The sequence below is a fragment of the Mercenaria mercenaria genome, chromosome 2 (assembly GCF_021730395.1).
Source record: "Mercenaria mercenaria strain notata chromosome 2, MADL_Memer_1, whole genome shotgun sequence".
In the NCBI taxonomy this organism is placed as follows: domain Eukaryota; kingdom Metazoa; phylum Mollusca; class Bivalvia; order Venerida; family Veneridae; genus Mercenaria; species Mercenaria mercenaria.
This window is the reverse complement of record NC_069362.1, coordinates 52,968,739-52,994,959: the sequence shown is the minus strand read 5'-3', so window position 1 is coordinate 52,994,959 and position 26,221 is coordinate 52,968,739. Positions and strand designations below refer to the sequence as shown.

The 26,221-nt window shown below is 38.2% G+C and overlaps 1 protein-coding gene across 23 annotated transcripts in view; it reads right to left on the bottom strand.

Annotated features, from left to right (window-relative positions):
- The window catches only part of LOC123563976 (sorbin and SH3 domain-containing protein 1-like), a 426,437-nt gene that overhangs the window by 348,609 nt on the left and 51,607 nt on the right, over window positions 1–26,221 (bottom strand). For all 23 annotated transcript variants that reach the window (XM_053536619.1, XM_053536629.1, XM_053536606.1 and 20 more), the window contains exon 3: window positions 18,041–18,120. In XM_053536619.1, the coding sequence (XP_053392594.1) occupies window positions 18,041–18,120 (80 nt within the window). The remainder of the gene's footprint in view (window positions 1–18,040; window positions 18,121–26,221) is intronic.

Here is a 26,221-nt window from a genome sequence, read left to right as displayed (position 1 = left end):
AGATTATAACATTTACCTACTTTTTTCAAGCAAAAACTCTTGTATTGACTCAAGATAGCAAATATCCAGCTCTGTTCAAATGATGCTTATGGTCACTTTACATGATCTATCACACTATAAGTCAATAAATTCTGAAATGTTTGTGATAAAAAAGTTGTTTAAATCAAAGAAACATCATTAGTTATTGGGTATTCCAAATCAACATACTTCTTTCTGTTCTATTCTATACCAGGGCTCACACTGGCCTCCAAAAAATAGTAGCCAACATTTGAACCTATAAAAAAAATAATAGCCAAAATTGACGCGGACATTTGCGTGCAATTTTAGTAAGAATAAAAACAACAATTTCTAATTTAAATATTTTCTTGATTGCTTTGAAAAGTAGTAGGATCTAGTTGGGGGTACCGGGGGTTCAGGGAAAAATACATAATTTTGGGGGTGTGGGTCCCACTTTAAATGTTTTCAAAGATAAGGCCTTAAAATGCTTCAATCTGATGGATTCTTAAGGCATTTTCTGGACACATATTTTGTTTGTGTAAGGCAGCTTGATCGACATTGTGGACTGGGCAATGGCTCAAGCCCTATTCATGCACACACAATATATAGCGTAAAGTTTACAAAGTCTTTGACTATCTTTCATGTTTATACTTTTTCTTTATATAATTATATCAAGTGTTTTCATGATTCTTTTGACCACAACTGCACTTAAATTGCCCAAAAAGTACAAAACAATCGGGTCGTGAAAATATGTGATATTTGGCATCTAAACACACTAATGAATTATAGCATATTCTAAACAAGTTTATGATGCTTTATTCAATAGATACTAACTTTTTTATGTGTTTTAGAAGGTCTTTACTTACGCTAATGACAGTATGCAAGTAATTGTTTTGTTGATTTTTTAGCTTGCACGTACAGTGTTCACGAAAGACCCTGAATATTCACAGGACAATCGGTCTGGTAAACATGATTTTTTTACAGGACCGGATAATATTCTACCAGACCGAATTCTTTTTAACAAGGCAGTCTGAAAGACAGCTAAATCCCCCGCCACTGCTATGGATAGTGAAAGGGTAAAACCTTTGATTTTAGCTGTGACCTTGACCTTGAACTGACATGGCTGACTCATGAATTCTGCACAACGTCTTGATGAGGTGATCATTTGACCAAAGTTTCATGAAAATCCTTCAAGGGGTTTAGGAGATACAGAGCTGAAACCTTTGACCTTCAGTTGTGACCTTGACCTTGAGTTGACATGGCTGACTCATGAGTTCTTGATGAGGTGATCATTTGATCCAAGTTTGATGAAAATCCTTCAAGGGGTTAAGGAGATACAGAGCAGACACCAAATGGAAGGCTCAAACCTTCGACCCTTAGTTGTAACCTTGACCTTGAGCTGGCATGGTTGACTCATAATTTCTGCACATCGTTCTGATGAGGTAATCATTTGACCCAAGTTTTATAAAATTCCTTCAAGGGTTTTAGGAGATATAGAGCGGACACGAAATGGAAGGCTCAAACCTTTGACCTTCAGTTGTGACCTTGACCTTGAGCCGACATGGCTGACTCATGGGTTCTGCACATCGTCTTGATGAGGTGATTGTTTGGCCCAAGTTTGATGAAAATCCTTAAAGGGGTTTAGGAGATATAGAGCGGACACAAAATGGAAGGTTCAAACCTTTGACCCTAAGTTGTGACCTTGACCTTGAGCCGGCATGACTGACTCATGGGTTCTGCACATCGTCTTGATGAGGTGAGCATTTGACCCAAGTTTTATAAAATTCCTTCAAGGGGTTTAAGAGATATAGAGCGGACACAAAATGGAAGGCTCAAACCTTTGACCTTGAGTTGTGACCTTGACCTTGAGCCGGCATGGCTGACTCATGGGTTCTGCACATCGTCTTGATGAGGTGATCATTTGGCCCAAGTTTGATGAAAATCCTTAAAGGGGTTTAGGAGATATAGAGCGGACACAAAATGGCAGGCTCAAACCTTTGACCTTGAGTTGTGACCTTGACCTTGAACCGACAAGGCTGACTCATGGGTTCTGCACATCGTCTTGATGAGTTGATCATTTGACCCAAGTTTCATGAAAATCCTTCAAGGGGTTTAGGAGATATGGACCGGACACGATTTTGTTACGGACGGAAGCACGGAAGGACGGACGGAAGGACGGATGGAAAGACGGACGGAAGGACGGAAGGACGGACGCAGACCATTCCTATAATCCCTCCGCCACGGCGGGGGATTAATAAATTTGATATCTGATCTTTAAAACTGGTATTTATACATAGTCTATATAGACAGCATTACACAAATTAGAATCTACATCCTTTTAGTTTATTTCCACATATTTATTGAAACAGATTTCAGACATTAAGTTTTCAGGCTGTAAAAAGTCTCCCTGTACTTGGATTCAGTGTTGTTATATTTTCTAATCCTTTGGGACCATGGAGTCCATTCAACATATATGTGTAATAGATTTAGAGTCCCGCAGAAGCCGTTGCTAGGGGGCGTGAGAGTTGTTGCACATTTCATTACCTCTCGCGAACAGACTCAGTCAAAACGAGTCTGCTGTTATTCTTCTTGGTTGCATTCTTTGCTTCCAAAGGATCTTTTTACAGATTTTATTCATATTCATTTGCTATATCATCGCTGTCTTTTCCCCCACAAGTCTATTGTTTGCATCGAGTCACGTTGATGTTGACATATAAAGAGAAAGATGACTTCGGAATTTCTGGAAATTCCCGTCTGGTTCCCGCGTACATAAATAGAGTACCATCCACGATTAGTAAGCATCCAATGATAACGCGCGTTCTTAGAATTGTCGTGACGTCGTGAGGGGTTTCCACTGTTTCTATTTTAAGTACCAATGAAACAAGCGCTTACTAAAATATAGTTTGACATCAATTTCTCGGGATTCCATGTTACAATTTAATGATGAAAGTCAAACTTTTGCGAAATCGTGGAGGACTTTCTTCTTATTTTATCATATTGACCTGCAATTTTTATCGGACACTCGGTCTTGTGAACTTGATATATCACGCCGGACCGGATCAAAATTTACCGGAAATGTCCGACGGCTTTCGCGACCTCTGACGTATCGGCCATGTTTCTAAAAATAGAAACAAGACTGGATTTCCCGATCACTTCTGGGTTTGACATTTATATAATTAGATTCTATGCTAGAATTGTCTTGGCATATCAAAATTAAACTATTAAAAATATCTGGACAGTAATATTTCAACACATTCTCGTTGTTTTCAAATTTTGGAAATTCGAAAAACTTTGAGTTCTTCTCATTTCGAACACTTGCATTTCAGAATAAAAGATATAGCCTATAGATTCTGATTAAAGAATTTTGAAATCGTTGACAATTAGGTCAGTTTATAATATGTTTTCACAGATAGAACTCTAATTAAATTAGCGATAATTATAGATGACAATCTAGGTTTTCATCAGGAAACTGGATTTTAAAATTGTTGTCTGCCAAATCTAGAATTGAGGAAAATTTGCGTTAGCATTTGAAAACGTTCTCAAAAAGTAGCATGCCAGTTCAATCTGATTGATAGCATCACCTTAGATGCTAGATTAGTAAAATTATATTCTTCTGTGACGGTTACGAGCGGTTTAATTGTCGTCTGCACCCCACCGCCTTAGGCAATGTTATCGGCATAGTTGACACGTGTTTGGAATACACGAGGTAATAAATAGTCCGGTTTATCGATTTTCTACACTAGCTGACCGCGGGCTACTTACTTAATAATTATTTATGCAGCTGTTAAATAAAATAATCCTGTCACCAAAATGAAAAAATATTCGCCATTAAAATAAAATAATCGCAAATGGCGATAATGGCGACTGGCAGCATGAGCCCTGCTATACCAATTACTAGTTTATTTGAAAATGTAACCATTTGATAAGCTACTGTGTGTTACATTAAATAATGGACTTTAAAATTCAAAAGTCTTGTCACTATATATAAACAGACAGTACAAAAATGGCACATAACTTTATTAGAAGAGCTCCGCCAAACAGGGCAATATACACCTGATGGATTATATCAGAGGAGGATGGGAGCAAAATTTAAAGACTTAGACTGTTAAAGCCCAAAGGACAGGAACAACAAAGGGAAGAAATTATAAAAACAAGAGCACCTCCTTGCAGGTGCAGACGCTCATCTGATTTTTTTTGTCTCTGTATAATAGAAATATTGTCAAACCCATGATTTTCTAAGTCCAAAAGGGGACATAATTCTTGCAAATAGGCAATGTAGAGTTACGGTACTTGCTGTGCAGAGTCAGTTTTTAATGGCCAATAACTGCTCCAAGTTTTAAAGCAATAGCTTTGATCATTAAGGAGAAAAGCTGACCTAAACGCAAAACTTGAGCAGGAAATCTGATATCCAAAAGGGGCCATAATTCTTGCAAAAAGCAGGATGGAGTTATGTTTCTTGCTGTCAGCTTTTGATGGTGAACAAATGTTGCAAGTTTTAAAGCAATAGCTTTGATAGTTTAGGAGAAAAGCTGACCTAAACACAAAACTTAACCAAAAAATCTGATTTTCTAAGTCTAAAAGGGGCCATAATTCTTGCAAAAAGCAGGATGGAGTTATGTTTCTTGCTGTACAGAGTCAGCTATTGATGGTGAACAAGTGTTGCAAGTTTTAAAGCAATAGCTTTGATAGTTTGGGATAAAAGCTGACCTAAACATAAAACTTAACCAGGCAACACCGATGCCAACGACAATCAAGTGAAGACAATAACTCATCATTTATTTATTAAAAAATCAGATGAGCTAAACCAGGTAACACATAACAAGAGATCACAGAGTGATCTTGGCGCCCACCAATGTGCCATTTTTGAGTGTTCCAAATTTCAAGACTCATTGACTAGCTCAAGGTCAAATTTTCATTTCCATACACAACACTGTACATGTGGTCCAAATTCGAAAGCTGTAGCTTGAGAAATGTGAAAGTAGGTCACTAGATCAATTTCAAGGACAAAGTTCTTTGTACACAAAACTATGCATGTGCATCAAGTTTGAAGGCTGTAGTTTGAGAAATCTGAAAGTAGGTCACTAGGTCAATCTTAAGGTCAAAGTTTTTTTCGGTACACAAAACTATGCAAGTGGTCCAAATTTGAAGGCTGTAGCTTGAGAAATGTGAAAGTAGGTCACTAGGTCAAAATCAAGGTCAAATTTCACTTCAGAACACAAATCTATGCATGTGGTCGAAATTTTAAGCCTGTACCTTCAAAAATGTGAAAGTAGGTCACTAGGTCAAAGTCAAGGTCAAAGTTTGTTGCGGTACACAATCCTATGCATGTGGTCTAAATTTGAAGTCTGTAGCTACAGAAATGTGAAAGTAGGTCACTAGGTCAATCTTAAGGTCAAAGTTCATTTCGGTACACAAAACTATGCAAGCGGTCCAAATTTCAAGGCTGTAGCTTGAGAAATGTGAAAGTAGGTCACTAGGTCAAAATCAAGGTCAAATTTTATTTCGGAACACAAAACTATGCATGAGGTCCAAATTTGAAGCCTGTACCTTCAAAAATGTGAAAGTAGGTCACTAGGTCAATGTAAAGGTCAAAGTTTGTTTCGGTACACAAAACTATGCATGTGGTCCAAATTTGAAGGCTGTAGCTTGAGAAATGTAAAAGTAGGTCACTAGGTCAAAATCAAGGTCAAATTTTATTTTGGAACACAAAACTATGCATGTGGTCCAAATTTGAAGCCTGTACCATCAAAAATATGAAAGTAGGTCACTAGGTCAATGTAAAGGTCAAAGTTTGTTTCGGTACACAAAACTATGCATGTGGTCCAAATTTGAAGGCTGTAGCTTGAGAAATGTGAAAGTAGGTCACTAGGTCAAAATCAAGGTCAAATTTTATTTCGGAACACAGAACTATGCATGTGGTCCAAATTTGAAGCCTGTACCTTCAAAAATGTGAAAGTAGGTCACTAGGTCAATGTAAAGGTCAAAGTTTGTTTCGGTACACAAAACTATGCATGTGGTCCAAATTTGAAGGCTGTAGCTTGAGAAATGTGAAAGTAGGTCACTAGGTCAAAATCAAGGTCAAATTTCATTTCGGAATACGAAACTATGCATGTGGTCCAAATTTGAAGCCTGTACCTTCAAAAATGTGAAAGTAGGTCACTAGGTCAGTGTCAAGGTCAAAGTTTTTTTCAGTGCACAAAATTATGCATGTGGTCCAAATTTGAAGTCTGTAGCTACAGAAATGTGAAAGTAGGTCACTAGGTCAAAATCAAGGTCAACTCATGTCAAGGTTCATCTTGCCACTCAAAAATAAACATGTGGTCCAAATTTGAATGTTGTAGTCATTGACAAGAAGATTTTAAAAGCTTTTCCCTATATAAGTCTATATGAACCATGTGACCCCCGGGGCGGGGCCATATTTGACCCTAGGGGGATAATTTGAACAAACTTGGTAGAGAACCACTAGATGATGCTACATTACAAATATCAAAGCCCTAGGCTTTGTGGTTTGGACAAGAAGATTTTCAAAGTTTTTCCTTATATAAGTCTATGTAAACCATATGACCCCCAGGGTGGGGCCATATTTGACCCTAGGGGGATAATTTGAACAATCTTAGTTGCAGACCACTAGATGATGTCACATACAAAATATCAAAGCCCTAGGCCCTGTGGTTTTGGACAAGGGGTTTTTCAAAGTTTTTCCCTATGTAAGTCTATATAAACCATGTGACCCCCGGGGCGGGGCCATATTTTACCCCAGGGAAATAATTTGAATCATCTTGGTAGAGGACCACTAGATGATGCTTCATACCAAATATCAAAGCCCTAGGCTCTGTGGTTTTGGACAAGAAGATTTTCAAAGTTTTTCCCTATATAAATCTATGTAAATTATGGAAATAAACAAAGGGCCATAACTTACTCATAAATTGTTGAACCAGTCTGATTTTCAGGGGGACACAACTAGGGTACCAATACATCATTCTGACAAAGTTTGGTCAAAATCCCCTCAGTAGTTTCTGAGGAGATGCGATAACGAGAAATTGTTAACGGACGGACAGACCACGGACGCAGAGTGATTTGAATAGCCCACCATCTGATGATGGTGGGCTAAAAATTTGAGGTACCATCCATGTTGTCACACAGAAGAGTGGTCTCGGTTTTTCCCTACGGCCAATAATAAACAAGAGCACCACCGACCAGTGCCATTGTTCATCTGAAAGTGCTGGATGGTATGTAAGAAATGAGTCATAGTTCAAAATTTCTAAGTACAAAAAGGGCCATAATTCTGAAAAAAATGCAAATCAGAGTTATGGTTCTTGGCCTACACAGTCACCTAATGATGATAAACATGTGGGCAAAGTTTCAAAGCTGTATCTCTTACAGTTTACAAGGTGGACCTTTAATCAAAGTTGATGCAAACGATAAAGAAATTGTCTGTAATAAAAACAATGGATAAACAAAGACATTATATATTCAGCCATTTTGGAAGTTATTTCCTTTGTGAAGCAAGTTTGATATGAAGGTAATCTGATAAACATCTGGTCTTGGTTATGTATATTTCTACCTGATAAATATTTGAAATTTTATCATCATGAAAGTAAAAAAAAATCATTCATACATAGAACTTTTCTTCATATTTCATATTCAGCTGCCAATAAAATATTACAAAAACCTGTAGAGAGATTTTCTACCTGAATAAACTATTTATGTGTTATTCACAAGTGAAAACTCATGCCTAGTTTCTTCAACAGACCTTCCTATACTACAAGCCTATAATACCTCATCTGAAGAAATCTAGGGCCCACTTGACTCGCCTAAACTCCAAGAAGACTTACAGTTACTATTTATGTACAATAGACAGTTCTTGTCCTACAAGACCAGCTCGAATTGTTGGTTCATACTATACACAGGTTTAGACAATTTTCCAACTTTAAAACAAATTTGTTTATGCTTTTTCGCTATTCCATTAAAGGGAAACTACTCTCTGCACTAAAACTGTCTTAGCTAAAAAGACTGCCATTACATTCTGTAATTGATGAGAGTGGTTCATTTTTCACACAAACTTAGTGAACCCTTGTTTATTAATCAAGTATCATTTTTAACCGAGATCCAACTGTCAACAGGAAATGCGGCAATGCCACGAAACCAGGTTTTCAACACTTTTCATAAGAATAAACAAGAGTGCCAGAATGTCACAATATACGCCCGTCACAGCAAATTTCTTTACACTAGCACCTGTATTTGCAAATGGAATTTTAATTTTCTAGTTGTTTACAATGTTTTGTTTTTTAGAAATTATTGTAATTCTTTTATTTTTCTAAGTCCACAAAAAAAATCCTTACCAGGTAGAGATACCTTAAAATACACCGAAAATTTGAAAGTAACATCAATGTTGTACCACAGAAAAGTGGTCTTGGTTTTTCCCTATGGTCAATTATAAAAAAGTTACAATGTAAGTTATTTATAGTAACAACTAAGGGAAGTTAATCTTTAAAGAGACCAAAAAAAAAAAAAAAAAAAAAAAAAAAAATTACAAGTCCACAAAAAAATCCTTACCAGGTAGAGATAGCTCAAAATACACCTCAGAACTGGATGTAACATGCATGTTGTACTACAGAAAAGTGGTCTCGATTTTTCCCTACGACTTGTAATGAAAAAGTTACAATATAAGCTATTTATAGTAACAGCAAAGGGAAGTAATTCAAAAGAAGGAACCAGTGCATGACACTCCGTCTCATGATGGTGTACAATTGTGCCAAGTTACATCAAAATCCCTCCATGCATGAAGTAGAAATGCTCCGGACAAAGTCATTCTTGTATCTGACCTTTGGCCTCTAAGTGTGACCTTGACCTTAGACCTAGGGACCTGGTTCTTGCGCATGACACTCCGTCTCATGCTTGTGAACATTTGTGCCAAGTTGTATCAAAATCCCTCAATGCATGAAGAAGAAATGCTCCGGACAAAGTTTTCATTCTTGTATCCTTGACCTCTAAGTGTGACCTTGACCTTACCCCAAGGGACCTGGTTCTTGCGCATGACACTCCGTCTCATGATGATGAACAATTGTGCCAACTTTCATCAAAATCCCTCCATGCATGAAGAAGATATGCTCCGGACAAAGTCATTCTTGAATTTGACCTTTGACCTCTAAGTGTGACCTTGACCTTAGACCTAGGGACCTGGTTCTTGTGCATGACACTCCGTCTCATGATGGTGAACAACTGTGCCAAGTTTCATCAAAATCCCTCCATGCATGTAGAAGATATGCTCCGGACAAGGTCTGTGGATGCCGCCCGCCTGCCCGCCAGGGGCGTTCCCATAATACGTCCCGTTTTTCAAACGGGCGTATAAAAAGTATACTGAATCGCAGTGCACCACTTTAAAGCACAACCCTAACCCTAACCTAACCCTAACCCTATTTTTAGTAACAATGACCTTGACCTTGATCCCAGAAACCCCAAAATCAATCCCAAGCTACAACTTTATATTAGTTTTCTTTACACCAAGTTTCATCATGATAGCTCATTCCTAAGTTAAGTTATTGACCGGAAACCCTTTTTCTATTTTAAGTAACAGTGACTTTGACCTTGACCCCAGAAACCCCAAAATCAATCCCAGCCTTTGTCTTGATATAAGCTACATACATACCAAGTTTTATTCAAATATCTTTACCGAAACAAAAGTTATTGACCGGAAACACCAGTTTGACACCGCCCGCCCGCCCACCCGCCCAACCAACGACATACCCCAATCTAATAACTCAGGTTTTCGTTGAAAACCTGGTTAACAACAAAACTGACAAGAGGTGACACAGTAGGCCTCCCTGCTAATTGCTGGCTGTTTGATCTCTAACATGGCAAGAGGTGACATAGTTGGCCTCCCTGCTAATTGCTGATAATTACTGGCTGTTTGATCTCTAATGTGACAAGAGGTGACACAGTAGGCCTCCCTGCTAATTGCTGGCTGTTTGATCTCTAATGTGACAAAAGGTGACACAGTAGGCCTCCATGCTAATTGCTGATAATTACTTGCTGTTTGATCTCTAACATGGCAAGAGGTGACACAGTTGGCCTCCCTGCTAATTGCTGATAATTACTGGCTGTTTGATCTCTAACAGATTAGAACAAAAGAAACAATCTTTCAAGATCAGTTCAACACTTTGGATGTTTCCTTCATTACATAATTATTTCATTATTATTATAATATTATTTTACCTTAACTCACTGATTGATAGTGGTGCAGAAAACTGTAAAGTCTGATGGTTATTCATTCCAAGTACAATACTTTGATCTTTTTACACCTTTTCAGTTTTGTTTCCTTCCCTTCTGGATTGACCAAAAAAGATTTTCCAAAAAGGCTCGCATCAGGGGTGTGCAGTATACAACGGTGCACATTATACATACTTTTAGGTAATTACTGTATATGACTTAAACACCATAACTATGTCAGAATGTCAAAAAACTTCTATAAAATACTCATTGAAATTCTCTTTAACAACAAAGACCTCTCTTTACCAACAAAGACCTAAGTGTAACTAGAAATATAAGGAAACTCAAACACCTTTTCAATGATATTAATTTCTTTTATCCATAGTACAATGAATTACCTTGATTTCTGACAGGAAATCCAGAATGAATGAATACAAAACCTCTTGTAATAAATGAATGCTGTTTGATCTTTTGTGAATATATTTGTACAAATATCTGTACAATAATTGCTGTAATTAGTATTGTGTGCATTTTGGAAGAAAAAAGAAATAATATCAGTATAAAAATTATACAAAATATTTCCATTCACAGCAAAAATCATTAAGAAGGCCATGAAATATCTGAACCACTCACAGTTTCTGAGAAGAAAAAACTTTTAAAATTTCTAGGAAAAAGTGACCACACCCTCTGGTGGTCATATTATTTTGTTAAATCAGAATAATTTGAACAATCTTCGTAAAGGGTGACCAAAAGAACATCTGTGTAAGATTATTTTAAAATTGAGCTTAGTGACCACATTACTCGCCTGTATTTATTAAGTAGAAACTTTAACAATATTCTTGTCAGAAAACACTTGTGCTATTTCAAAATAATTTCACAGACATTTTCCTTGTGTTTACCAAACTGTTCAAGCAAGCAGTGTAAATCAGATGAGCAATTTAAATCCATCATGGCTCTCTTGTTTGACAAACTGAAACAATCTTGGGAGGGTTTTCTTAAGACAACACTGAATCATAAATGTTAACAACTGTATTTAGCATAAGAAACAAGAGCTGTCTCCATAGGATGACACATGCCCCCGATGGCACTTTGAATGAATATATAGTTATGGCCGATGTTAGAGTTTAGGACCTTTGACCTACGGAACTGGGTCTTGCGCGCGACACGTCGTCTTACTGTGTCCCACATTCATGCGTAGATATTTTAAAATCCATGCATGAATGACAAAGATATGGACCGGACACGCCTATCAATGCACTATCATGAAAAATAACCTTTAACGTCTAAGTGTGACCTTGACCTTTGAGCTACGGACCTGGGTCTTGCGCGTGACACGTCGTCTTACTGTGGTACACATTCATGCCAAGTTATTTGAAAATCCATCCATCGATGACAAAGATATGGACCGGACACGCCCATCAATGCACTATCCTTTAACATCTAAGTGTGACCTTGACCTTTGAGCTACGGACCTGGGTCTTGCGCACTACACGTCGTCTTACTGTGGTACACATTCATGCCAAGTTATTTGAAAATCCATCCATCGATGACAAAGATATGGACCGGACACGCCCATCAATGCACTATCCTTTAATCTCTAAGTGTGACCTTGACCTTTGAGCTACGGACCTGGGTCTTGCGCGCGACACGTCGTCTTACTGTGGTTCACATTCAGGTCAAGTTATTTGAAAATCCATCCATCGATGACAAAGATATGGACCGGACACGAAAATTGCGGACAGACAGACCGACGGAACGACAGACCGACAGACGGTTCAAAAACTATATGCCTCCCTTCGGGGGCATAAAAACCCAAAGAAAACAAGTCAAGTGCCCCTATTTGAAAAATCTGAGCGATCCTTACAAGGATGCTATTGACCAAATTTAAAGAAGATCCGCCAGAAAAAGTCATTTAAAGATATTTATTTTTAGCTATGGTAAGTGTTTCCTTAAAGCTGTTTAAAGGAATCTCTTGTTGTCCAAAATGGGGCTAATTGCCCCTATTTTAACAAAATGAAGCAAGGACCTTACAATGAGAAGAAGTTGTCTAAACATTATTCTATTTTTAGCTCTAGCAGCCCCTAAATAGGGCGAAGTGCCTTCATTTGAAATTTGAGACAGGATCTATTTCTATCACAAGCCCCTAAATGGGACAAGTGACCCCCATTCGAATACAATTTAAAGCCCCCATTCAAATACAATTTAAAGAGGACCTTAGAGAGGACCTTCAGACCAAGTTTATTGAAGATCCATCAAGCAGTTCATGAGAAAATGTTGTTTGAAGGTTTTTTATTTTTAGTTCTAGCAAAGAAAACAAGAGGGCCATTGTGGCCCTATATCGCTCACCTGAGTAGTTGCTTGCTTGAACAAATTTCTTTGCTAAAGCTTCAAAAACAAACAAGAGGGTCATGATGACCCTGGATCGCTCACCTGAGTAATAGGAGCTACATGTTTCAAATGTCAAACTGATGATTTTTAGAATTTTTTTGGAAGATTTTCTGATGTACAATCAAGTAACCCTTGGGGCGGGGCCAAGTTTACCCCGGGGGTCATGAATGGAACAAAGTTTGTAGAAGTCTACTAGGCAATGTAACATATCCAATATCTAAGATCTAGGCCTTCTGGTTTATTTTTAGCAAATTTATGAAGATTTCCCTATATACAATCAAGTAACCCCTGGGGCTGGGTAAATTTGACCCTGGGGGGTCCAGATTTGAATTTTTTTTGTAGAAGTCTACTAGGCAATGCTACACATCAAATATCTAAGATCTAGGCCTTCTGGTTTATTTTTAGAAATTTTTTGAAGATTTTCCTATGTAAAATCAAGTGACCCTATGGGGCGGGGTCAATTTGACCCCGAGGGTCATGATTTGAATTTTTTTTGTAGAAGTCTACTAGGCAATGCTACACGTCAAATATCTAAGATCTAGGCCTTTTGGTTTATTTTTAGAAAATTTTTGAAGATTTTCCTATGTAAAATCAAGTGACCCCTGGGACGGGGTCAATTTTGACCCCAGGGGTCATGATTTGAACAGATTTTGTAGAGGTCCACTAGGCAATGCTACACGTGAAATATCTAAGCTGTAGGCCTTCTGGTTTACTTTTAGAAAAATTTTGAAGATTTTCCTATGTAAAATCAAGTGACCCCTGGGCCGGGGGTCATGATTTGAACAGATTTTGTAGAGGTCCATTAGGCAATGCTACATGTCAAATATCTAAGCTGTAGGCCTTCTGGTTTATTTTTAGAAAAATTTGAAGATTTTTCTATGTACAATCAAGTAACCCCATTGGGCGGGGTCAATTTGATCCCGGAGGTCATGATTTGAACAAATTTTGTAGAAGTCTACTAGGCAATGCTACACGTTAAATATCTAAGACCTAGGCCTTCTGGTTTATTTTTAGAAAATTTTTGAAGATTTTCCTATGTAAAATCAAGTGACCTCTGGGGCGGGGTCAATTTTGACCCTGGGGGTCATGATTTTAACAAATTTTGTAGAGGTCCACTAGGCAATGCTACACGTGAAATATCTAAGCTCTAGGCCTTCTGTTTATTTTTAGAAATTTTTTGAAGATTTTCCTATGTAAAATCAAGTGACCCCATGGGGCGGGGCCATGGCAACCAGAGTTCTGCATGGAATTCAATTCTTTGAATAATTTTTAAGGAAGACCATCTAAGGAACATCCCTGTGAAGTTTCATCAAAATTGGCCTGTTGGTTTAGGAGGAGATGTTGTTTAAAGGAAAGTGTGGACGGACGGCCGGACGCCGGACGGATGGACGCCGGACGGTGAGCGATCACAATAGCTCACCCTGAGCACTTTGTGCTCTGGTGAGCTAAAAATGTAGGCGAGTAGGTCACAGTAAAGATAATAATATAAACTGAAATCTGTATGAAAATTTATACAGTTGGTCCAAATCTCTTTGCTGTAGCTTCAAAAACAAGAAAGTAGGTCAGTAGGTCTTGATTAAGACTATTCAAGATGAGTATTGAAATCTGTATCAAAAATTATACATGTGGTCCATTTCTATGCTGTAACTTAAACAAGAGGGTCATGATGACCCTGGATCGCTCACCAGAGTAATATGTTTCAAATGTCAAACTGATGATTTTCAGAAATTTTTTGGAAAATTTTCCAATGTACAATCAAGTAACCCCTGGGGCGGGGCCAATTTTACCCCGGGGGTCATGATTTGAATAAAGTTTGTAGAAGTCCACTAGGCAATATTACACATCGAATATCTAAGATCTAGGCCTTCTGGTTTATTTTAAGCAAATTTATGAAGATTTCCCAATGTACAATAAAGTAAACCCTGGGGCTGGGTCAATTTGACCCTGGGGGTCAAGATTTGAACAAATTTTGTAGAGGTCCACTAGGCAATGCTACATGTCGAATATCTAAGCTCTAGGCCTTCTGGTTTATTTTTAGAAAATATTGAAGATTTGTTATGTACAATCAAGTAACCCCATGGGGCGGGGCCAATTTGACCCTGGGGGTCATGATTTGAAGAAATTTTGTAGAGGTCCACTAGGCAATGCTACATGTCAAATATCTAAGACCTAGGCCTTTTGGTTTATTTTTAGAAATTTTTGAAGATTTTCCTATGTAAAATCAAGTGACCCCTGGGCGGGGTCAATTTTGACCCTGGGGTCATGATTTGAATAAATGTTGTAGAGGTCCACTAGGCAATGCTACATGTGAAATATCTAAGCTCTAGGCCTTCTGGTTTATTTTAAGAAAATTTTTGAAGATTTTCATATGTAAAATCAAGCGACCCCTAGGGCGGGGTCAATTTTGACCCCGGGGGTCATGATTTGAACAACTTTAGTAGAGGTCCACTAGGCAATGCTACATGTCAAATATCTAAGCTCTTGGGCTTCTGCTTTTTGAGAAGAAGATTTTTTAAGGTTTTCCTATGTAAAATCAAGTGACCCCTGGGGCGGGGTCAATTTTGACCCCGGGAGTCTGATCTGAACAAATTTTGTAGAGGTCCACTAGGCAATGCTACATGTGAAATATCTAAGATCTAGGCCTTCTGCTTTATTTTTAGAAATTTTTTGAAGATTTTCCTATGTAAAATCAAGTGACCCCTGGGGCGGGGTCAATTTGACCCGGGGTCATGATTGAACAATCTTAGTAGAGTCATTAGGAATGCTACATGTCAAATATCTAAGGTCATGGCTTTGGTTTTCGAGAAGAAGATTTTTAAGATTTTTCTATGTAAAATCAGTGGACCCCTGGGCGGGTCCCATTTGACCCGGGTCATGATTTGAAGAAACTTGGTAGAGGTCCACTAGGCAATGCTCACACAAATTCTAAGCTCTAGGCTTCTGGTTTTTGAGAAGAAGATTTTTAAAAGTTTTTCCTTTCGGTTGCCATGGCAACCAAGTTCTGCATGGAATTCAATCTTTGAACAATTTTAGAGAAACCATCCAAGGAACATCCTGTGAAGTTTCATCAAAATGGCCTGTTGGTTTAGGAGGAGATGTGTGTTTAAAGGAAAGTGTGGACGGACGGACGGACGGACGACGAGACGGACGACGGACGGACGGACGGACGGAACGCCGACGTGAGCGATCACAATAGCTCACCCTGAGCACTTTGTGCTCTGGTGAGCTAAAAACGAGAAAGTAGGTCAGTAGGTCACGATTCAAGACAATTCAAGATGAATATTGAAATCTGTGTCAAACATTATACTTGTGGTGCAACTTTCTTTGCCACTGCTTCAAAACAACAAATAAGTCTATGTAAAACAAGGGACCGCCTGGGCGTGGCCTGTATTGACACCAGGGTCATGATTTGAACAATCTTGTAAGAGAACCACTACAGCATGCCACATACTAAATATCTAAGCACTGGGCCGTATGGTTTAAGACAAGATTTTTTTTAAAGGTTTTTCCCTGTACATGTTTATTTAAACCATGAGCCCCCGGGGTGGGGCCATTTTTAACCCCTGGGGAATAATTTGAACAATCTTGGTAAAGGACTACTATACAATGCAACATACCAAATATTAAAGCCCTAGGCTATGTGGTTTAATGCATGAAGATTTTCAAAGTTTTTCTTATATAAGTCTATATAAAATATGTGACCCCCAGGATGGGGCCATATTTGACCCTAGGGAAATAATTTGAACAATCTTGGTAGAGGACCATTAGATGATGCTACCTACCAAATATCAAAGCCCTAGGCCCTGTGGTTTTGGACAAGAAGATTTTCAAAGTTTTTCAGTATATAAGTCTATATAAACTATGTGACCCTTGGGGCGGGCCATATTTGACCCTAGGGGGATAATTTGAACAATCTTGGTAGAGGACCACTAGATTTCGCTACACACCAAATATCAAAGCCCTAGACCCTGTGGTTTTGGACAAGAAGATTTTTAAAGTTTTTCCTTTCGGTTGCCATGGCAACCAGAGTTCTGCATGGAATTCAATTCTTTGAACAATTTTGAAAGGGGGCCACCCAAGGATCATTCCTGTGAAGTTTGGTATAATTCTGCCCAGTGGTTTCAAAAAGATTTTTTTAGAAAATGTTGACGGACACACGATGCACGACGGACATTGAGCGGTCACAATAGCTCACCATGAGCCTTTGGCTCAGGTGAGCTAAAAATGTGTCCCCTAGGGTGTAAACAAGCTTATTCTTTGATCTGACCTGGTGACCTAGTTTTTGACCTCACATGACCAAATTTGAAGGCTGTAGCTACAGAAATGTGGAAGTAGGTCACTAGCCACTCAAACTATACATGTGGTCCAAATTTGAATGTTGTAGGTTATGGACAAGATTTTTAAAGTTTTTCAATATAAGTCTATGTAAACCATGTGACCCCCTGGGCAGGACCATATTTGACCCTAGGGGGATAATTTGAACAATCTTGGTTGAGGACCACTATATGATGCTACATACCAAATATCAAAGCCCTAGGCCCTGTGGTTTTGGACAAGAAGATTTTTAAAGTTTTTACTTTCTGTTGCCATGGCAACCAGAGTTCTGTATGGAATTCAATTATTTGAACAATTTTTAAAGAAGACAATCCAAGGAACATCCCTGTGAACAAGAAGATTTTTAAAGCTTTTCGAGTTCTGCATGGAATTCAATTCTTTGAACAATTTTGAAAGGGGGCCACCCAAGGATCATTCCTGTGAAGTTTGGTGTAATTCTGCCCAGTGGTTTTCAAAAAGAAGATTTTTTTAGAAAATGTTGAAAGACGGACGACACACGCCGGACATTGACCGGTCACAAAAGCTCACCATGAGCCTTTGGCTCAGGTGAGCTAAAAAGGGCCAAGTGCCCCTATTTGAACAATTTTTACCATGACCCTATTAGTTCTAGTGGCCCCTATAAAGGGCCAATCCTCCCATTTGTACAATTTTCGGAGAGGACTTTACAATGATGCTACAGGCTAAGTTTGATGAAGATCCATCAATTATTTCATGAGAGCAAGTTGTTTAACTGTTTCCTGTTTCTAGCTCTAGCGGCCCCTACAAGGAGCCAAGTGCATTCACTCGAACAAATTTGAGAGAGGACCTTGCCAGGATGCTACCAACCAAGTTTGGTGTAATTCTGACATGTAATTTCTGAGAAGAAGATGTTTATGTAAATTGTGGACGATGGATAATGGATGTTGACAACAGATCATCTGCCTATACCAATAGCTCACTCTGAACCTTTGATTCCAATGAGCTAAAAACGGCACGTTTCTGTTAACATTTCCCTTGAGTTGGCAGAACACACAGTTTTTATCTTATTGTTGCTTCTTCATAATATATGCTACAACCGGTGTTAAGCACCATCACAATCAGCTTTTGGACTTATTCAATAAAAACATTTTACCCGAGTTCAAAATCTCCAATTCATGGTCTATGTGGTTGTTTATGTCACCATTCATTGTACCATTTGGTTTGGAACCAACCCTGAAACAAATATTGAGCATTTCATAATGACAACTGTATGATATATCAGTAATATCTTGAAAACAAATCCACTGAAAATCTGTTACCAATTCTTAAATAACTGTAAATTCTCAAATAACTGTAATAATCTGTATGAAGTGTAACAATTCAAGTATATCAACATTCTTGATGTCAATATAAACAGCAGTCATTTCACATATATATTTGGAGCATCAAACCCATACTGGGTTCCAGTAATATCATCTACTTACCTGAATTTCATATCGTGTGCATGACATAATTTATTGTCTGTTGTTGCATCAATTCTTTTATTTAGTTCAGTATTGTCAATATGCTATTGAACAAATTCATAATATCTTCCTTACATTCATACGTGTAGATACATATGGAACAAGAGCTCGTCGAACACGAAATGCCCCCCTTGATGCATTCAGTAATTGCACAAGGAACAGAAATTATATGCTCACTGTAAACAAAAGTTCTATCGTTCTGGTTTAATCTGACCTTGACCTTTAACCTATTAACCTAACAAGAGATTACAGAGTGATCTTGGCGCCATCCACTGAGCCATTTTTGAATGTTCCAAATTTCAAGACTAGCTCAAGAACAAAATCAATGTCAAATTTCATTTCGGTACAAAACAATGTGTATGTGGTCCAAATTTGAAAGCTGTGGCTTGAGAAAAAAACTGTTTTATTTGATTAAACGCCTATTTTTACGCAAAACATATTCAATGGCGTTTTACAAATACATAAAAATACGACAAAAATTAAGATATTTAATGACATATAACATAAATTAGCATAAATACCATTGTGAATAAACTATTTAGTAAGCATTAAAAAAAAAAGATCAGACATCAGGTAAGATTAATAAAATATTAGAATATTAAGATACAGTAAGACAGCTGTTTGTTATTAAGTAAGAATAAGTGGGTTATTGCGACATGTCCAGAAGTAATTACAAACAATTGTATTTTGTATTTGTTATAATATAGTTCATATTCGAATGTATTTACACAATAAAATCATCCAGTTCACGTTACTTCAATTTCTTAAAAAATACAGTCACAGTCTCTAAAAGAGTGCAAAGTAATTTCCAAAATAATGAGTTTTCAACTTCTTTTTGAAAACATCTATTGTGTCTGAGTTCCTTATTTCGAGAGGCAATTCATTCCAGAGTTTAGGTCCAACAGTACCAAAACTTCTGTCGCTGAACGTTTTGCGCTTGTTGAAAGGAACAACGAAACACCCAGTAACGGAGTTTGAAGAACGCAAGTTTCTTGTCTGTGTTTGTTTTATGAGAAGTTCAGAAAGATATTCTGGAGAGTTTCTGACTGAACAATTATACATGTAGGTGAGCATTTTGAATGTGATTCTGGCTTTGATTGGTAGCCAGTGAAGGTCATACAGGGCTTGCTTGGAACTGTCATATTTTCTTCGATTTAGGACAAGTTTTGCACACATGTTCTGAATTCGTTGCATTTTGTTTACTTCGCTTTGAGCAATACCATACAGAATGGCATTACAATAATCTAAATGGGATATCACCAATGACAGGACAAGGGTTTCGGTAGCCTCCTTGGTAAGATATTTCCGGATACATTTTATTCTGAAGTAGTTGAGCATTGCTGTTCTACACTTTCGTTTTACATGCTCTTTTCGATTCAAGTTTTCATCCAGGAATGCACCTAGATATCGAATAAAGCTCACTGATTTCACTTCATCACCTACAATGCATACTTTGTCAGTTGAACACTTACAGAGCTGCTGCCTACTACCAAACATGATGAACTCAGTTTTGGAAGTGTTCATTTTAAGCTTATTTTCATTCATCCAGTTGTTGATTGTTTTAGCACATTGTTCTAGTTCTCGTATTGCCTGGGATTCTACTGTTGGAGATGATGGTTTAAAGCGTTTATTAGCAGTGTGGTCATCCGCAAAGCCGTAAACTGAAATCGACGGCGGAATAACATCAAACAGTGTCCCCGCATATGTCAAATATAGCCACGGTCCTAAGCAGCTCCCTTGTGGAACGCTACAGTTTAATTGGCGTGGAAATGACATGGCTGAATTGACACTTACACGACAACTTCTGGGGCGCAGATAGGAATCAACCCAGCTCAGTGCTGTTCCACGAACGCCATACTGCTTGTTTAACACATCAACAAGAATGTCATGATCTACAGTATCAAAAGCGGCACTGAGATCGATGGCAATTAGCGCTGTAACTTCTTTCTTCTCCATAGCATCCAGTAAATCATTTACAAGACGTAACAGTGCTGATTCGCAAGAATGGTTTTTCCTGTAAGCAGATTGGTTTTTTGGTAGAAGATTGTGTTTGTTTACATGATCATTGAGCCTGAACAGAGCTGCTTTTTCAATTAATTTTGACAGAAACGATAGATTACTAACAGGCCTGTAGTTTGCGAATTCAAGTTCAAGTCCCATTTTCTTCAACAAAGGTCTTACAATTGCCTGTTTCCATTTTGTTGGAAAGATGCCGTCGCGCAACGACAAATTAACCAATTTGGTAATAACAGGCAACAGCTCATCCAAGTATGATTTTAGCACTTTTGTTGGTAGAATATCAAGTTCACATGTTTTTGTCTGTAGTTGGTTTATAAGTTTTCTAACTTCTTCCTCGCTCAGATCTTTAAAACTGTCAAAACAAGGAATATCTTTTTCGCATGGTTGAAACTTATCGAAATGTTTCAACGATTCTCGAATTTTTTCGATTTTATTCATGAAATGATCTGCAAATTTCTCAGCCAGTGTAGTGTCATGTCCAGTTGGCATAGGGTTCTCAGACCTAGTGCCTGTTGTCTCAGATACAAATCTATAAAGCTTTTTCGAGTCACCTTTTGCATTAAGAACTTTTTCACTCAGAGATGATTTTTTCTCATGTTTGAGTTCTTTTTCGTAGTTTTTACGTGCTGTTTTGAAGGCTTCATGCAGATGTGATTGTCTATGTTTCTTCCACAAACGTTCAGATTTGCGAGCCACTCTTTTAAGGTGAAGAAGTTTTTCTGTGAACCAGGGTTTTGGAGCGCGATGGATGATTGTTTTTTCTATAAATGGTGCGTGTGAGTTCATAATCTTTTCTACTGCTGTCTGAAATTCTTCAACAAAAAGGTCGACATTATCACTTTCGACTGTCATTTTTCTCAGATCGCTTGAAAATGTATTCGTATCCATGTCTTTGAAATTTCTAAAGAGCACCACCTCACTTGTTATATTTTCCTTTCTAACATTTGTCACAATTTTGACTGCACAGTGATCAGAAATATATGGACCCTGTTCACAAGAAACTACTTCAACACCATTTACGACTTCCGTAAGGACCAAATCAAGAATGTTGCCACCAGTGTGTGTACTAAATTGTACATGTTGTTGTAAACCCATGGCGTACAAAGAATTATTGAATTCTGTTACTGCATTTTTGTCATCGTGGATGTGAAGATTAAAGTCACCCATGACCATTACATTTGAGTACTGTGATAGTACTCCCTCCATATATTGAAAGAAGTCTGTGACGAACTGGGAACAAGTGGATAAAGACGGAGGTCTGTAAATCCCAACTACATGCATGGTAATGTTCTTGAAAATCAACTGCCAAATACCATATTCAAAACTGTGAGAATTTCCTGCCGAAAGTTTGCGCATGTTTACAGCAGATCTACATGTCAGTGCAACACCACCACCCACCCTATTTTGCCTGTTCGTAACACTCAGTTTGTAGCCATTTTGATTGAGATCAGACGTTTCATATTGGTGTTGTTTGTCGTCCGAAAACCAAGTCTCTGTAAGAAGAGCAAAATCTATCTTTCCCTCGCGTAATAATTGACCAATAAGAACATCCTTGTTTACTGCCGAGCGACAATTTAGCGTCAAACATGTAAGCTGTTCATTTTGTCCATTCAATTTATTTCCATTTTTCTTAGGGTATATAAGGTTGCTTAAGTTTACACCTCTGAAAACCACTGGTTTACCGTAACCACTTTTGCTATTGTTCAAGGATTGTGCCTTCAGGTGACCAGCTCTTTTTCCTCTGTACTGTTTCAATATTCTCAAATCTTTTAACCTTGATAACACAATAGGATTAAGTCTACACCTTGTTGATTGTCCAATTTTGTGTAAGAAATTGCTGTCATACATAATACAAGAGCGCCGCCATGCGGGGCAATATACGCCCGAAGGCTTACAGCATAGGATTGGAGCAAAATTTTAAGAACTTGACTGCTGTAGCCCCAAAGGACTGGAACAACAAAAGGAAAACTTCAAAAAACAAATCTAAGTCCACAAAAAAAAAAATCAAAGTCTACAAAAAAATCCTTATCAGGTATAGGTATGTAAAAATACACCTTAAAATTGGAGGTACCATCCATGTTGTACCACAGAAAAGTGGTCTCGGTTTTTCCCTACGGCCAATAATAAAAAAGTTTCAAAATAAGCTATTTATAGTAACATAAAAGGGAAGTAATTCAAAAAAAAAAAATTATTGTAAGTACAAAAAAGATATCTGCCAAATAAAAACAAGACCACTGCAATGCAGAGCAATATACACAAAGCAAAGTCATATATGACCTTTGACCCTTAAGTGTGACCTTGACCTTGAAGCGAGTCATCCGGAACATGCGCTCTGCACATCGTTACAATATGGTGAACATTTCTGCCAAGTTTCTTTGAAATCCTTCCAGCAGTTCAAGAGTTACAGAGCGGACACGAAACAAACTGATATGACTTTTGACCCCTAAGTGTGACCTTGACCTTGAAGCAAGTCATCCGGAACATGCGCTCTGCACGTCGTCTTGGTGTGGTGAACATTTGTGTCAAGTTTCTTTGAAATCCTTCGAGGGGTTCAAGAGTTACAGAGCGGACATGAAACAAACTGATATGACCTTTGACTCCTAAGTGTGACCTTGACCTTGAAGTGAGACATCCAAAACATGCGGTCTGCACATCGTCTCGGTGTGGTGAACATTTGTGTAAAGTTTCCTTGAAATCCTTCAAGGGGTTCAAGAGTTACAGAGCGGACACGAAATTGCTAACGGACAGACGGACAGACGGACGGACGGACGGACGGACAGACGGACAGACGGACACCAGCGTCATAACATAATACGTCCCTTCGGGCGTATAAAAATCCATGACTGAAAACTACAATGGTGAACGAAAGTTCACAAAGTGTTTATCAATAATAAATATTTCAAGTTTATATATGTGATTGTTTCTGATGCTGATTCTGGATCAACACATGCAGCAATCCAAAATATAATGACACAAACACATCAAGCACACATTCACAAAACTACACTCCAAAAATCACGTCTCTACTCCCACTATTAACGACAACAAAAATTAAATGTGAAAGCAGGCCACTAGATCAATTTCAAGGTCAAAGTTCATTTCGATAGACAGAACAATGCATGTGCTTCAAATTTGAAGGCTGTAGCTTGAGAAATGTGAAAGTAGGTAACAGGTAAAAATCAAGATCAAATTTTATTTCGGAACACAAAACTATGCAAGTGGTCCAAATTTGAAGCCTGTACCTTCAGAAATGTGAAAGTAGGTCACTAGGTCAATCTCAAGATCAAAGTTCATTTCAGTACACAAAACTATGCTTTGGTTCAAATTTGAAGGCTGTACGTAGCTTGAGAAAGGTGAAAGTAGGTCACTAGGTCAAAATCAAGGTCAAATTTTATTTTGGAACAAAAAACTATGCATGTGGTCCAAATTTGAAGCCTGTACCTTCAAAAATGTGAAAGTAGGTCACTATGTCAATCTCAAGATCAAAGTTCATTTCGGTACACAAAACTATGCATGTGGTTCAAATTTGAAGGCTGTAGCTTGAGAAATGTGAAAGTAGGTCACTCGGTCAAAATCAAGGTCAAATTTTATTTCGGAACACAAAACTATGCAAGTGGTCCAAATTTGAAGCCTGTATCTTCAGAAATGTGAAAGTAGGCCACTAGGTCAATCTCAATATCAAAGTTCATTTCAGTACACAAAACTATGCTTGTGGTTCAAATTTGAAGGCTGTAGCTACAGAAATGTGAAAGTAGGTCACTAGGTCAAGATCAAGGTCAACTCATGTCAAGGTTCATCTTGCCACTCAAAACTATACATGTGGTCCAAATTTGAATGATGTAAGTTATGGACATGAAGGTTCTAAGTTTTTCCCTATATAAGTCTATATGAACCATATGACCCCTGGGGCGGGGCCATATTTGACCCTAGAGGGATAATTTGAACAAACTTGGTAGAGAACCACTAAATGATGCTACATTACAAAATATCAAAGCCATAGTCTTTGTGGTTTGGACTAGAAGATTTTCAAAGTTATTCCCTATATAAGTCTATGTAAACCATGTGATTCCCAGGGCAGAGCCATATTTGACCCTAGGGGAATAATTTGAACAATCTTAGTAGAGGACCACTAGATGATGTCATATACAAAATATCAAAGCCCTAGGCCCTGTGGTTTTGGACAAGAGGTTTTTCAAAGTTTTTTCCTATAAAAGTCTATATAAACCATGTGACCCCCAGGGCAGGGCCATATTTGACCCCTGGGAAATAATCTGAACAATCTTGGTAGAGGACCACTAGATTTTGCTACATACCAAATATCAAAGCCCTATGGTTTTGGACAAGAAGATCAGAAACCATTTTAACAGTTCCTGGCCAATGTGACCTTGGCCTTTGACCTAATGACCTCAAAATCAATAGGGGTCATCTGCTGGTCATGGCCAACCTAACTATCAATTTTCCTGATACTAGGCCCAAGCGTTCTAGAGTTACTGCCTGGAAACCATTTTACTGTTCCTGGTCACTGTGACCTTGACCTTTGACATACTGACCTCAAAATCATCTGCTGGTTATGACCAACCTCCCAATCAATTTTCGTGAACCTAGGCCTAAGCGCTCTTGAGTTATCATCCGGAAACCGTTTTACTGTTCAGGGTCACTGTGACCTTGACCTTTAACATACTGACCTCAAAATCAATAGGGGTCATCTGCTGGTCATTACCAACCTCCCTATCAACTTTCATGATCCTAGGCCCAAGTGTTCTTGAGTTATCATCCGGAAACCGTTTTACTATTCAGGGTCACTGTGACCTTGACCTTTGACATACAGACCTCAAAATCAATAGGGGTCATCTGCTGGTGATGACCAACCTCCCTATCAACTTTCATGATCCTAGGCCCAAGCGTTCTTGAGTTATCATCCGGAAACGGATTGGTCTACATTCCGACCGACCGACCGACCGACCGACCGACCTACCGACCGACATCTGCAAAACAATATACCCCTCCTTCTTCGAAGGGGGGCATAATAAAAAGGTTATTACCTTATCTAAAGTCATGCAATATTTTCCCTGCAGAACTCGTGCATATTTCCCAATACAAAGCAAACTAGAGCTACTTTTGAAAAAAGCGCATGTCTCCCACAACTGCCTAATCATCTGAATAGTAGTATATGAGTCAATCATGCACTAAAACCTCAACTGCCTAATCATCTGACATGATTAAATCTTGGGGACGAATATACTACTACCGTATAGCGGGTTAATTCTGCGGGCAAAAAATTCTGTGGTTTTGCCCTAAAATGGACCTAGTTTATTTCTGCGTTTTTTATTTCTGCTACCTTCGAGAAAAGCAGGAATTAATTTTTGCAGTTTGCATAAACCAGAAGTAATTCTGCGCATGGGAAATAGCTACCGCATTTACTATGTCATAATTAACGACTCAAATGCATATCGTTCTCGTCAGTTATGTCTTGGTGGCATTATGTAGGTCGGAATCTAGGACAGTGAAGTTGGCCCAGCTGATTTATGTTTAAATTTGATTTCATTTCATCAGCGTGCATGATCAGAATTCAGAGTTAAAAATAAATACTGTAGGTCTAGTACCGGTAGAAAAATTTACAATTTATATACAAATATATGCAATATATATTTTATTTTCCCAAATTTATATAACGTTTGTCAAACTTTTCATAAACCTAGCGCGTTTTGTGATATACACTTTTAAAGATTACACGCCCGAAACGGTTACCATTCATTCGTGGACAATAGATTGATACAATAACAAAAGCAATC